At 34.8% G+C, this 15,833-nt stretch overlaps 1 protein-coding gene across 3 annotated transcripts in view; it reads right to left on the bottom strand.

The window, feature by feature from the left end:
• The window catches only part of LOC125228563, a 146,512-nt gene that overhangs the window by 32,675 nt on the left and 98,004 nt on the right, over window positions 1-15,833 (bottom strand). For all 3 annotated transcript variants that reach the window (XM_048133174.1, XM_048133175.1, XM_048133176.1), the window contains exons 3-4: window positions 9,307-9,530; window positions 629-757 (exon numbers count right to left, since the gene is read on the bottom strand). In XM_048133174.1, coding sequence (XP_047989131.1) covers window positions 629-757; window positions 9,307-9,530 — 353 coding nt within the window. The remainder of the gene's footprint in view (window positions 1-628; window positions 758-9,306; window positions 9,531-15,833) is intronic.

Here is a 15,833-nt window from a genome sequence, read left to right as displayed (position 1 = left end):
TTCTAGTCCATTTATCTGGCTTTTAGAATCACTTAATGTTATAACTAAAGTATTGAATTTTTTTAACAAAGTTTACTAAACGGCGACATACGTTTTTCTCATTTTAGGTCAACTTTGCGTGGGTTTATTTATTATACCTTTAATAATTAGAGATTCTGAATAGTCAAAAGTTGTAGACACACTCTTTAAGATAATAACTCCATTTATTTTATTTCATTTAATTTAGAAATGTGAGCAGCATTTGTTAAACGCCGAATGCACTTTTCGAGGATTTCGTACGACCCCCTCTTAAATTGAAATGTATTTAAAAATATGTTTATTTTATATTCGTGAAAATAAATTTACTGCAAGCTGCAGAACTGTATACCTACCAACTATATGAGTTAATTATTTAGCTGATGGTTGGAACTCGATGTACTGTATAAAGATTATTACTTAGGTAGGTACTTACCTACATTAAAATTAGAAAAAAAAGGTTTCATATAACTTTCGATACGGCTATTACGGCTATTCATACATACGCATACAGGCTTTATAGTGATTATTCAACCCTTGCACAGGTAGGGTTTTCAAAATCGTGGTCAACTTATCTTGACCTGACCCTTTATGTCAAGGAAAAAAAAATTACCTGCAAGGTCCAGTCCTCGGAGTGCGGAAGGTGTATGGCCCTAAATCGCTGGTCGCTCGTGTATGTGTAGCGCCCTACGGTCAGCAGGTGGATGTCTCTGTGACGCACCCAGGACACTTGCATATTCAGCTGAAACAAAAGCAGGACAACATTATGATAAAATGATGATACAATATGATTGTAGGTAATGCGAGTGTTCGTTTTGTTAACTACATAGGTATTTATCCTTAAGTTCATAGTAAAAATGTTTCATTCAATATTTATGAAAGTAAAATCGTATCGAACATTGAATATTCTAATCTATTCCACTCTATACTATGTACTTACAGGTACTTAAAAACTGGAAACAAATAATTTATATATTTTCGAGTAGGTAACACAACATTTTTCGGTTAACCAACTAAATACAAAACCAAGTAGATCTGTCACCAAGGGACCTGATATCCTTCTTATTTAGTCGTGTAATGTTTTTATTTACCCTCAAGAGGCTTAAGTAGCCTTTGAAGGGTAGGTTTTGTTAACATATAATTATATTTAAATACCTAAAGACACAGACTTTACATAATGTACCTACACATCAAGGCCGATACTACTTATTACGCAAAAGTTATACTGATGGATGACATAAGATATTTTTTCTACTCCAGCACTTAAATCTGTCAATTAGATTATTGTCAGCGGTATCCAAATTAAGTACATTTGAGTAACGATGAGAAAGTCTATTTGTCTATAGGTTCATAGGATTACTGCTAGCAGTAATCATATGAATATAGGAGTTCTGTTAATTTTTTTTTAAAAGCACAACTTCCATTTATCAGGTATGTTTTCATTTACAGTAATAAGTAACTTTTAATAAATAATATAATATTTAGGTTCATAATTTAAATCAAGATGAAAAAATAAACTTAAATGCGTTTTACATATTAGATATTGCAAAACAAAGGTAAAAATCATAAGTTTATCCAATAATTTTACATTCGACATTTAAATATTCTTGAACGCAACCACATTTTTCGTAATTGAAAACCGGCTTATTTTCTATTTCTCTTGTCTATGGTATGTTTGACATTTGTAAACTTATCACGAAACTATTTGAACTATTTCGGTGGTGTGTAGTTTGTTTTAATTCGACGTTATTGTGCAAAAACATAAGTAATTATGAGTGATTCTGGTGAAAAATGCACTTCCGAAGAAATCAAGGCTATGGGCGCTCAAAGTGACTGACAATTTGTTACATGAAAAGTCAGATAAAGCGTACCAAAAATGTTATGATTGTTTTGACATGAAAATTGCAAAAATGTTTCAACTTTTTCTGAAACGGCGTTGTTGGCATATTTTGAAGAATTGTGCAACAAGTTCTCGCCATCAACATTGTGGACAGAATACTCAATGCTACGACGATCCACACAAATATTCCCATTCATTATATGAAGTAACTAACCCATTTTATTATTCTCAAATAGGTATGTATGTGGCTGTCGTAGAAAAAGTATAGTATACAATCGTAACATTATGAAGGCTATAAAAGTCTCGTACCTTACTTAGGCCACTCGGCAAGCCTTCGTGGCCTAACCGCGGTACTCAACTTTTATAGCCTTCATAACGTTACCGTTATATAATATACTATTATTGAACCAAATTAAAATTGAATTGTTATAGGTCAGGTACACATTATATCCCATTACATTATAAAAAAAGTGTAAAAGTATTTTTACACTACAATTTATATTGCTTTGCTTAGTTTGGGGCTAACTTGATCTGTGTAAGGTGTCCCCAATATTTATTTAGGTATTTATTTATTTATTAATTGGTTTAGAAAGTTTTAATTTTTACCCAATATAAACCGCCACGCCCCTTTTCACTCCTTAGTTTGGAACATAGAGTATATTGAATAGTATGGTATAGAGTTATCAGTCAAGATTTTCGAATGCAGCGCCATCTATTATTAAGTTACGACAGCTTTTCATGTGACTTTCCATGCCTAAAGGTTCCTAATAGCACATAAAGCATGTGAACCCTTTAAACGCGGAACGCCACATATTTATGGCGGGATTTTTTAATAGGTTTGATGTAATTATTCATCAACCAGTCACTAAATAACTATAAATTTCTACATGGACTTATTTTCCAAAAAAGATGACAATAGAATTTACAATTTAATTACATATCGCCACTACTTTTAAAAAATCTCGTATCTCACGCTGTTCCTCAAAGTTAAAACGCAGTAAATCTTACATACTTACAATTTTATTTTCATTGACAGACGAAGATACAAGTTTTTTTAAAAGTAGTGACGATATAAATTAACCATAGAATATCGTTCGTTAGTTTGCAGGTGGTACAGCGACATCTAGCGAAAAATTTGGACATCAAAAAATACATTTTACGACAACAAGTCGTTAGCCAGTTTGCGGGGGTAACAGTGACATCTAGCGAACAACTTGCACCGTAATTGTTTTTCACGCCCTCTACCGTTGAGTTTCCTAAACACATCATAAGTACATCGTGGTTTTCAACTCTAGCCACTTAGGCGCTTAGGAAGCTACTATAGTCACATTATATTGGCACAATATAGGTACAAACATGACATAATGATAAACTTTCCCAAAAGGGGTAAGCTGAGCAAATGAAACTGTTCAAGTTTCAGTGCCATTCTTAGCAATTAGGGGTCGAAAGAAAACGAAATACAGCAATGTGTGTTCCGTTCTCTCATTCCAAAAGCGAGGCCTTAATTTCATGTTTCGTAGATTGGAAATTTCCTTTTAGAATTTGAATCGTTACCCGCATCACAGATGCCTCCCCACCCCCCTTCAAGGCCCCTTATCGCCAAAAGGGTTAAATTTCGTTGGCGAAATTAGAGAAATTCTCTCGGGTTTTAGGCTAAAATACAGAATTTTTAGTTTAAATTAATGATAAGTGACTTTTACAACAACTAAACATCGTCTAGCCCGATGTGGTTGACCACTGTGAAGTTATTTATATATTTTGCCTTTGTGTATAAAACTAAGTCTGTGTTGGCTACAATTTTCTAGTTACTTTTTTTTTTATATGGCTTTCACTCCTCGGTTCTAGTTACTTATTTAAATTATGTGTGACAGCCTGCCTTTACCAATTCCTAATGTTATTTGTTTTGACATGTGCCGTCAATCACTTGACACTAACTTGAATATAATTTTAAGGGTCTGTCACACTAATAAATTTATTCATTTATTATGTATGAAAACGATGATTTTTTTTTGTAAACTAAAAGTGATAGTGATCCTTTAGGATGGTTCCTGATAACGACGTGTCGAATTTAAAGTAAAACAAAAAAAACATGGTGTATATAGATAGATCTAGGTACAAAACTGCAAACTCAGATATTCATTATTGTTTTTTAACTGTTATGAGATATAATAACGTGTAGATAATATTAAACTACGGTGGTATAATAATATCTTTTTTACACTCGCGTGACATGTCGAATGTGTTAAAACCGTAGTATCTAAATATTATTATTTAAATTAGATATTAAATGTGCAAAGAAAGTACGTAAATAGAAGGTACGCTGTCTTTTTTACAATCCATTATAATCGTGGAACTACATAAACCTCAGAACTGCCATACAGCTATAAATACCAAAACTTAATAGTTGCCTGTCTTCACGTGAAAAATGACGAGGCACCCTAATCTATTACTTTTGTTTTCAACAACAAACAACATCCATCTACCAAATTGGCCTCGTGTAATTCAAGGTGTTGTCAATCAACAGCAATTTGATAATAGAAAGGTGCCAACCCTTAATTACTTTTCATGATAAATCAAATTAATTATTAAAACAAATGTTAAAGATAAATTGATTTACAATTTATTGCTTTATTTCGTCTCATTTCGAAGAAAACTTTCTTAGATTGAATTTGGAAACTGGATCTCAACTTAGCACTTTAACTTCGAGTCGACAAATGTTCGTATAAATTTGTGATGATATTAAATTAGTATCTACCCAGTTTTTAATTAAAAATGTGCTTATATATGAAGCGCTTAATTTTATAGCATTAGGTACTTTGTCATACTAGAGCTGGCTTTTACTTAATCTTTATTGGAAGATCATTTTTTTGTGACATTTAACAAGGAAGTATTTTACAATAGGTAAAATAGTCTCCTAAGTTTTTTAAGGTCTGATCAAAGTAGGTATTTTTGTACGTTAGTTAAAGAGGAAAACAAGTAGTGTTGATTTTCGATTGAAAAATGAATTATTTAGAGGGGTGGTTTGGTTTCACTTACAAATCTTACAATACAGGCGATACATACGTCTATAGGTTACTACGGGACGGGTGACTTCTCGTGCTACAGAGGCGGGTTGTATTGAACGAATTCCACCAACTTCGTATAAAAAACTTATGTAATAATATGATTGTGGAGAATAATAATTACGTAATTAAGTTACTGGAGAGTTGGAAAGTTATAATTAGGTAGGTAGATAGAAGAACAAGTTTAAAAAAGTGTTATCAAAAAACCGATTATATACTTTAAGTCTAAAATACTTAGTACCGAAAGCTTCGTTAAATGTTGCAAAACAAAACTATTGTGTGTGATACAGCTAGGGAATAAATCAAATTATTTTATTGAATATTTTTGATTTGCGGGCGAGTGGTCTAATGGTAAAGACGTAAGTCGCATAAGCTGAAGACCCGGGTTCGATTCCCGGCTCGCCACCAGTGGGCCTTGTCATTTTTTCTTTCATGTATGATATTTATTTCAATTTATAGTCTATGATAATACGCAGTTGGAAATTATATCCTCTTGTTCTTATTAGTACAAGGTTATAAGTCCAGGGCGTTATTTCTTGAAACCTTGAGACTTAGTTACAATAATGTAAGCATTATTCCTTACAAGTTACACAGAACCTAGGTTAAATCTAGGCTTAAATCAATTATTGAATTACATAATAGTTGTTAACAACTATTATAGTTACTATTATAGAACTTATTAATTGATTTCAAAGCTTTGAAACCGCCCCCGGTGATTAACATAGATAAGCTATTAGGGTCATTTCCTTGACCTAAAGTCTGACTAGTCCCCGTAGCCAAACGGCATTGCTGCGACGCCAAGGGCCGCAGAAATGCAGTCTGGCTCGGTCGCTCCAATACGCAATAAGATGATTTTCCCCTCATTTTCGGATTTATTTGTTCTATCAATGTACGGAGGTAGGGTAAATGATATTCGCTTTTGTGGTCCACTAGTGGGTAAAGCGGATATCGTCTCGCTCGAATCTAAAGTCAAATTAACTGCTTTAAAGACCGAGCCAAACAGCACTGACCCTACTAATAAAGATGATTTACCTGCCTGTGGAACTACTGCCAGAGATAAACGCATTTTTTGCGTTGTGATGACGGGAGGACTTCGGAACTAACTTGTTCCGTCAGTGAGGTCGGCAAAATTTTTAGAACATTGGGTACAAATGTTTTTACTGTGTACTTATCTAACAAACTCAGCAAAAGTTCAATGTCTATTTCTAACAACGCGCTTGACACTCGTGGTTCAGGCGTCCATAGAATTTTCACGGTGACCGCTTTACATCAGGCGGGCCGATGCAACTTTGCCATCGACGTAGTATAACAAATAACTATTATCATCTGCCTAAAAGAGCTCGGTATAGATCCCTATCTTTCTACAATGCTGCATTTAATTGTATCTACATACGATGTCTGATTACTAGACACTATGCCGAAAAAACTAACTGCAAGATATAATATATCCACCTCACTCATTTTCTAGATCTCTCTCATGTTATTGGGGACTTTTGTATTATTTCTGGTTACACTTAATTAAAACAAACACTGCTTCGTCTTTTCATTGTTCACTAAATTTTATTAAAGATGCCTTGAAGCGCTTTGCCATTTAAATGAAAGCGTTTTTAAATGAGAACAGACTGGAGAGAAAATTGTTTCAAAAATATTTCAGACTAGCTTTTGCTCGCGGCTTCGCTCGCGTTCATTTCGAAAATTGCGGAAGGCTCCATACAAACTTCCACCACCCATTTTAGGGAAGTGGGGGTTGGAAAGAGACAAAAAGTAGCCTATGTCACTCTCCCCCCTTCAAATTCCTAAACTAATGGTTTCTTTTTTCGAAAACTGAATATTAAATCACAAGAAATATACCAGTTAAGCCACCACATAACAAGCAAAGTAACTGATAATTTTGTTTATTTGGCGAGTTCGACCATTTCCATAAACAATATATCGAATTTTTATGATAAAAGTTTAATGGGGTTTTTGATTGACATCTGTGATTGCAGTGTCTATTTGTGTCAGTCACTCTATGGCCACAAAATGATCTACTATAAAACCGACCAATCAGAGCGCTAGCTTCGTTCCGACGCCATGACAGTTTACAATTTGACGGTTTCGCTTCGTTAGATTATAATCTAACGTAAAAATGATCCGTCAAATTGTGAACTGTACGTTACGGTTCACAATATTTCGTTAGTTCATAATCTCGCTAGTGAAATTATAAACTAACGGTTTTTACAATTTTACGGTGGCATATATACGAGTAAGTATTTGTATGTTATACAGAGTGGGGCCTGTAACAAAGGCGAAGAATTGAACTCTAGGCTATTCTCCTTATACTGATCAACATTTGTTCGGCGACTTTTAAAAATAACTTGTATTTTGATTTTTATCACCCTTGAAAGTTTTTTCTAAGAGGTAATGTATTGCGAATTCTGTTAAGTCTAAAGTGTGACAGACAACGTCAATGACAACAATAATGGCGTACATTGAAGCTATATATATATCGTTGCCTGAGTACCTGCAACACAAGCCTTCTTGAGCTTACCGTGGGACTCGGTTAATCTGTGTGGGAGTGTCCTATAATATTTAATAAACGAAGGCGTAAATTTTCATACCTATAGGTGTCTGAGTAAAAATAGGCCGTATATTTTTTAGGGTGAATGGGTATTCCTAAAGAAAACGAGTAGGTACTTGCACAAGGAAAAAACTAAGAAATGAAATAAAATACTTATAACATTATACTTAAACAGTTTTCGAGATTACAAAAACATTGAGTGTTAACCTAATGATTGAAGTTGTAGACGTACTTCATTAAGTATTCTACTTTGTAACGGAATGCCTCAGAAATAAGCTCAAAGGGCGCTTTAGGCTAGTAAAGTTTGTTTCATAAAATATACCGCACAACTTCATGAACTTGATTAAATATAAACAATGTTGATTTGGTTTTTCTTTCGTTCGGCATTTTAAATAAAAGTACTAGGTACTTCAATCTAGCATTTCTCTCACTCGATTGCTTTCCTTTATAAACAGCCGGAACAAGGCTGCAATTTACCGTGGCCATCCCAAATGGCGTAGGAAAAAAGACATCAAGCTGAATATCATCGGGTGCCACGAAATAAAATAGCGATCATTACGACAGGCGCGTAGAATTTAAACGGGCATAGTAAATCTCCTTTTAAAAGCATCTGAGTGAGATCTCGTTAGTGGGTTGTTATTTATGTGGAAGATGTGGCTGCCTAATGAGGTTTTTATTTATAAAGTCCACAATGGCCTTAAAGTTGCATTGTCCCATTGTTGCGTTTCATTTTAAGCCAGAAGCTGTGACCGCTATGTAAATAGGGCTGGCAAAATACGAGTGAATGGGTCTCGTTAGACGCGTGTAGCGCTTTAGTTGTTACCCATTATGAAGGTATAGGGCGTGGGCAGTCCAGCCGGTACGACTTCAACTTTATTTTACCCTTCGTTAAAACTTGTTATTTCAGGTTAAAACTGGGTTGGAAGTTATTTTTGTAATTGTGTAGATAGTGAAAGATGACAATTAAATTGCGGTTGTTATGTCGTCAACGGTCGGAAATTGCAGCCGACACGCGGCGGAGACGGTGAGCGATATAAGCTACTACTATTAAAAATTGTATACTTACCAAGAGGAGAAGAACCTATTAATGCCAAGTTATACTTAGATGTACAGTCTAAGCAAGATAAAGAGACCAATGACGATTTCGCCGTACATCATCGACCTGTCAGTGAGAAGAGAAATAAGAAGGCCAAATAACTGACCGACAGTGTGAAAAAGCCAATTTAAACTTAACAATCCCAAAAAATGACACTGTATAGAAATATATGCGCGTTATTTTACGTAGCAGATATTCAATTTTACGGAGCGTCTATTATGTCGCTACAATTTTCGTGTTTGCCAAAGTAATCTTCTCGGCGAAGTAACCTAATTTACTAATACTAGGTACCTTTATTGGGTAATTTAGGTATAACTAATGATAAAAAATGGGAAGATAATTTGAATATCTCCCATCGTTATAATATTAATCTTAAATAAAATTATTAGTCAATATTCCCTTAGCCAATATTGAAGAAAAAAATAGGATCCCTTAGAAATATTTAGTTTTGTGGGGTATCATGAGTGTTTCCTTTTAATTAAATATATCTGTAGTAGTACACAAGTACTACGTACAATACTTTTACTAATTATTCTTTCTACAATAGAAAATTCATATAATGCTAGTAAGATACCAATGCTCGATACGCTACTGCCCAATAACACTTAAAATTGATGGAAAAATTAAAATTGATAATTAAACAAACTTGTAGAAAGTGAAGGTCGATCGAAATTATATGAGTAAGAGTCACTTCATTTGACCTATACACCTTCAAATGACATCTGAAACTTACCGTCTTATTCCCTATGTTCTTGACGCGGCAGTTCAAGTACGCCGTCTTGCCGAGCAGCGCGGTGACGTTCTTGGAAGCGACCTGGTCGAAGTACGGGCCCGTGCGGGGCGTGGGCCGCGGGTCGGCAGCGCCGGGCCGGATGGCGTTGTCCGCCGAGCCGGCCGGCGCGGCGGTCGCCGAGGCGTTCGCTGGCCCCTTGCCGAGCTCGCGTTGGGCTGATGATACTGTTGACAACGAAATAAAAGTGTTATTCTATTATTTGAAAGAAATTACTACTGGCCTTAACGTCTATTTCAGACGATTAATGGCGCTTTTGATGACTAAATAGACCTATGCGAGTCTGCGAGAATGACATATTTTGTCACTTAGCTGACAAGGGAAGCTTGCAACCGATTGACATAAATTATTGGATATTAAATGCGAGTCAACATCAAAAGTAACGGAACAACGTTTTAGATGTGTTAAATGCGAACGCATTCAGTAACCGCAAATCAAAAAGAGATATGTACCTATAGGAATTAACTTATTATTATCGAATAACTTTGATACTTCTGACCTCAAACTGTACAGCTTTAACTTCTGCTTAGCAGAAACGTCTGCAATCGATGCCACTAGGCTTAGAATAAATTTAAAAGTGGAAAATGTCTGCCTTGGGTGAGACTTGAACTCACGGCCTCTGGATCGATACTCCAGCGCTCTGCCAACTGAGCCACCAAGACTTCAACAAGCCTGCGAAATTTTTCACTACTAAATTTATTCTAAGCCTAGTGTACAGCTTTATGTATCTAAGTTTACATAATAACCTTTACTTTTCTATTTTCAACAAATGTTTTCAGGAAATGAAATGGAAATACTCATACAGTTCAGTTTAACTCTTCCATAAATAGTTTTCTACCTATACACGAAATAGACGATAAGGATAACACACACTGCTGAACATGAATAAAGTTCTGTGTAAATAAATATGTATGTGAGAAGACCTCAAAAACCGGGCAGGTGTCACTAAATGTAGTCTCAGGTATATTTAGTAATGTTACCCTTCCTTGTTCCGATTCTTATGGACGTATTGTGAGCAGTATTCTGAAGACTTAAGTCTTTTTGTCTCGGAACAGTATTATCCGAGTCCGCTGGTGTGGAAACTCCGTAAAAACCGATCACGCGTAAGCACATCTCTTCAGCACCAGCGATGTCATCATACGTGGAACGCTGAATGTCCCATAAAATAAACCGGGACATATATAATAAAATTACATTTTACTTTTAGATGCTTTTCAAATTTACACTTGACATTTACGCAGCCACTTTGTGAATTTTTGTGAACATTTTGCTTAGTGCTTGCATCCATTGGCGCGATCGAGGGAAATGTACCTAATATTATACGTTGCCTGTGTGGTGACGGGTTAAGAATTTCACTACCCCCTTTCTTCCCGTGTGTGTCGTAGAAGGCGACTGTGGGATATGGGGTAAATTGTGGCGTAGGCGAGAGACTGGCAACCTGTCACTGCAATGATGGAGTTTCGTTTTCTTTCAACCCCTTATTTGCCAAGAGTGGCACTGTAACTTTAGCAGTTTCATGTGCTCTGCCTACCCCTTTTATGGGATACAGGCGTGATTGTATGTATGTATGTATTATACATATATTATACAATGTATAAACAATGAAAAAAAAAACTGGATGTCATATCGATACCTCTGGGTTCAATTGGCGTAAAGGACATTTTGGCGAAAATGAGTTACAGTGAAACCTGGTTAAGTGGGACCTGGATAAGTGAGAAACCTCTTTAGTTGGGACCCAAGCTACGGTCCCGACACTTTCGCAAGAATTTACCTCTATTAGTGAGACAAAACAGACCTCTATAACTGAGATCAGCCTCTTCGATTTTATAGTCACATTTCCCTCTATTAGTGAGACAGAGTGTGTAATTTACCTCTGTTACTGATACTATATTTGAAGTGTATATTAACTTAATTGTTTGTTAAGAATTTTATAGGAATTTACCTCTGTATCTGACATACAGTCAATCTATGACCTTTGTAACTTGGACTTGATTGAAAAACTATTTCCATTATTTTTAGTAATGCTTAGCCTATCTTTAAATTACGCTATTGATCCGTTGTCTTCAGGTGAGTAAAGGGTTTTCTTGTAGTGATTAAAGCTAAAATCTCGATAAGTGACATAAAAATTATATAAAAAAAATACTTTCATAATATAACCCATACAACCATTTCAGTCGCAAAATCTTCAAATCAGTAACTAACTGTCAAATGTGACATAACGCGTGGTAACGTCGTGCAAACAATGCGACCGTATTGATACAATAACAAAATGTAGTCGTCGTGTGCACTCGTTACGGTAACAAAATGCGTACGAATTTGTGGCTGTCAATGTCACTGTCAGAATGACTTTTAACGACACTTTATTAGTCGACGTTTGCACACATAACGGTAACAACATGTGGAAGAATTTGTGGCTGTCATTGTCACTGTCAGAACGGAATTTGACAGAATTTGTACACACATGTGTAGGTCTGATTACCGAACTGCTCCTAAACCACTGTATCCGCAAATGACAATCTGAAATACGAAGGTTTCTCAAACTGTCTTGTGAAGTTGTGGACTGGTTGCTTTGAATCATTTAAATATGAGCGAATTAAATAATAATAAACGACGACGACCATTTAAGCACTCTTCGATATTTTATAGAAATGTGGGAAAGTTAAGAAAAGTGCAGAATGATAATACAAATAGATAAGCACTTTATAGTTACTTAATGTATTAAATATATAATTTTTAATTCTTATTGATAAAAATGAAGTGTAGTGTTGCTTTACACAATAAAAGTAGGAATCAAATGAAATAGAGTATTTACTGTGATATTAATAGAATTTCTGTTTCGCAATGATAGTTTTTTTCAGTACAGATGCTGCTTTTTTTAACGCAGTAGCAAATAGATAAGCACTTTATAGTTACTTAATGTATTAAATATATAATTTTTAATTCTTATTGATAAAAATGAAGTGTAGTGTTGCTTTACACAATAAAAGTAGGAATCAAATGAAATAGAGTATTTACATATTAATAGAATTTCTGTTTCGCAATGATAGTTTTTTTCAGTACAGATGCTGCTTTTTTTAACGCAGTAGTGCGAGCAAATCAAGCAAATTCATTTCTTGTCTGGTCGAAACTCTTAGCTTAGATTTAGGTACTGAAAATCGTCGTACGATACACGTGCGAAAAGGACATTCACAACTCGTGTCGATTTAAAACACTCCCTTCGTTCGTGTATTAATTTATCGCTACTCGTATCGATTTTCCTCTTTTCCGCACTCGTATCTACAAGTATTTTGTTTGGGTTACAAAAAAAAACACATTATTTACTCTACTACGTTTTATTTATGTCTCTTTAACATTACAAATTTGTAGACACTTATCTATACAAAAATCTTGACAAAAGAAGTACAGATCGCTGAAATTAGTGTTGATAGTAATATTAATGACGACTACTTCAACAAGTGTCAATTGTGAAATGCCGCAAAATACTAGTTGCTCTATAGAAGACCATAATAATATGATCCCCGATCCTTTACAACCCAGCAGCTCGGTACGCACGTCACAATTTTTTTTTAATCTTCTTTAGTGAGGGCAACTGAGTACGACGGCATATTTAATTGTTTATAAAGTTTGAGGATACCTGGAAAAAATTAATACAAGAAGCCATTCTGAAAATATACTAAATATTCACTGCTTTCGGTCACGCGTGTACGCTGCGACCATTTTGCGACCGTTTGTCGACCGTTTGGTGACCGTTTGGCGACTGTTTTTTACATGGAATATTACCGTCTTAATCCATATTTTAACAACTTTATTGGTTTTCTAGGCATTATTTTTATTATTTCAGTATAGTATATGCACCGGAGCACTAAAACTTCACCAATCAATATACATAACACGCAAACACCGAGTAGTCAATAATATTATTACTGGTTAAACTGAGGTAAATTGATGGCGCATTGATAAATTTAGACTTGTTTTATAAAATCACTCGAGCAATTTAATTGGCCATGGTAATTAGCCCACATTATATTACAAATGAAAACAATATTTATCTTTAACAAATTCGTACGCCATTACATTTTAATGTCAAATGATTTTATTTCTTTTTTACTTTGACGTCTCTGACAGTCGCCATTTGAAAAGAATGAAATGAACGAATGATTTTGGGAAAGTAGTCGCCAAACGGTAACAATGTGTGCACGCGTAGTGCACACTTCTGTCACTTATGTGACCATTTGTGCCTGTTACCAATCGTCCCCATTTGGGTCGCCGCGACTAAACGTCGACCGTACTGCGACTAAGCATTGAGACCCGAAGACCTGTGTGTACACAAAATAGGAGGATTTGCGTAGGAACGGCGACCGATTATGGTTATATGGGTATAAAATGTCTAAGACACAATGACGTCTTATACGAATGAGTCTTATATTTTATTTAAATACAAGGTTTATTTACCTTTTCTTTTAAGTAGTATGCAACAAATAAGAACTACTATATGCAAAACACCTTATTTATCACCTCTATAACTGACATATCCCCTATTATGGCCTCTATTAGTGATACCCTCTGTAAATGAGACAAACATTTTATTATGCCTGTCTAACTGAGACCCTGAATAAGTGGAATACCTCTTTAAGTGAGATAAATTTTGCCGACCCTTGAAGTCTCACTTATTCAGGTTTCACTGTATACAGTGAAACCTGGATAAGTGAGACTTCAAGGGGCGAAATAATTTGTGTCACTTAAGGAGGTATTCCACTTATAAAGGGTCTCAGTTAGACAGGTAAAATAAAATGTCTGTCTCATTTACAGAGGGTATCACTAACAGAGGTTAGAATAGGGGGCATATCAGTTATAGAGGTGATAGATAAGGTGTTTTGGAACATAATATAGTAATTATTATGTATGTAGTTGATCTCTCTAAAAAGTTATAAAAAACCTTGTATTTAAATACAATATCGAAAACTCGGACGTCATTGCGTGTTCGACTTTTATATTATAATTATTATGAAATATTTTTTATGTTAATTTTATTGTTTTAGTTTTAAGTTCGATAGTTTTACTTACATAGGTACTTAAAATAAATAAGAAAACCCTTCAACTCACCTAAACATAAATAACCGACATGGATGGATTAAAAATGACTAAAAACATGGAAATTAATTTTGAATAAAGTCTAAGTTACAGAGGTCGTGGATTGACTGTGTCTCAAATACAGGGGAAATTCCTATAAAATTCTAAGCAAACAATTCAGTCAATGTAATTTTTCAAATAATATATAGTCTCAGTAACAGAGGTAAATACACTCTGTCTCACTAATAGAGGTAAATGTGACTATGCAGTCGAAAAAGATTATCTCAGTTATAGAGGTCTGTTTTGTCTCACTAATAGAGGTAAAGCAGTGTTAAAGTGTCGGGACCGCGCCTTTTGTCCCAACTAAAGAGGTTTCTCACTTATCCAGGTCCTACTTAACCAGGTTTCACTGTATATACAGTTTTGTTCAGAATTTCAAGCGCTATCGATCTGTGTAGTTAAAATTTTGATATCTCTTAAAAAGTTGCCTTTACGACCAAGATTTTCTACTATGGACTTGCAAAAATAGCTTTTCTGAAGGGGCGTAAATATCAAGTCATTAATTATAAATTATTATTTGTGTCGTAAAGGAAATCTACAAATAAAAATATAGTCGTAAGTTACCTTGATATATATTGTTGCCCTTTAAGCCCTTACTTTTTAAGGATCACTTTCTATAGTAGTGTGGTGAAGTTGGGCGTAAAGGACAAGTTTTTTGTTCTTCGTCCTTTACGACCAGCACTAAAAATATTTTATTCGCTACTGTAATCGATATCTTTGGGTTCAATTGTCGTAAAGGACATATAATGCAAGTTTCCAAGAGAAAGATAAACCCACTTTTTTTGTTTTTTTTTTTACCTATATTTGTGACCTATATTTGTGACGTGTGATAAGAAAAGATATGCAGATTACGTCCTTTACAGTATCTTTAACCTAGTGTAGCAACCGTAGTGATAAACTAAACGATTTATAAGATAGATGGTTTTGTAAAAAGGACACGTCAAAATGTCGCCTATTAACGTCAAGTCTCTTACACCCATGATTTGATAGGGTCGTAAATGACGGTCTTAGATGATTTTTATACAAAGTCGGGGCGTAATTGTATCCGAAATGGTACAAATGTTGTGCTAAGTTTACAATTAAAAACTGGAAAAATGTATCAAAACGTACTTAATATGGCATAGAATAGCTACCTACATTAGTTTAATGCAGTGTATTATTTATCTAAGTTATCTTAGCAACATAAAACAACAAGACTTTTTTATATCCAGTTTTGTAATAAAGAAACAATATTTGCTTAAAAACTATCTAATACAGGGCAAAAAATTCAAAGTTATTTTTTTAGTAGGTATTCGCCGCTGTCTGAATAGTCAGTAGGTAACGCATTCAGCCTTTAATTA

The sequence above is a fragment of the Leguminivora glycinivorella genome, chromosome 8 (genome assembly GCF_023078275.1).
Source record: "Leguminivora glycinivorella isolate SPB_JAAS2020 chromosome 8, LegGlyc_1.1, whole genome shotgun sequence".
In the NCBI taxonomy this organism is placed as follows: domain Eukaryota; kingdom Metazoa; phylum Arthropoda; class Insecta; order Lepidoptera; family Tortricidae; genus Leguminivora; species Leguminivora glycinivorella.
Note: the sequence above shows the minus strand (reverse complement) of the source record. Positions and strands in the feature narration are given on the sequence as shown.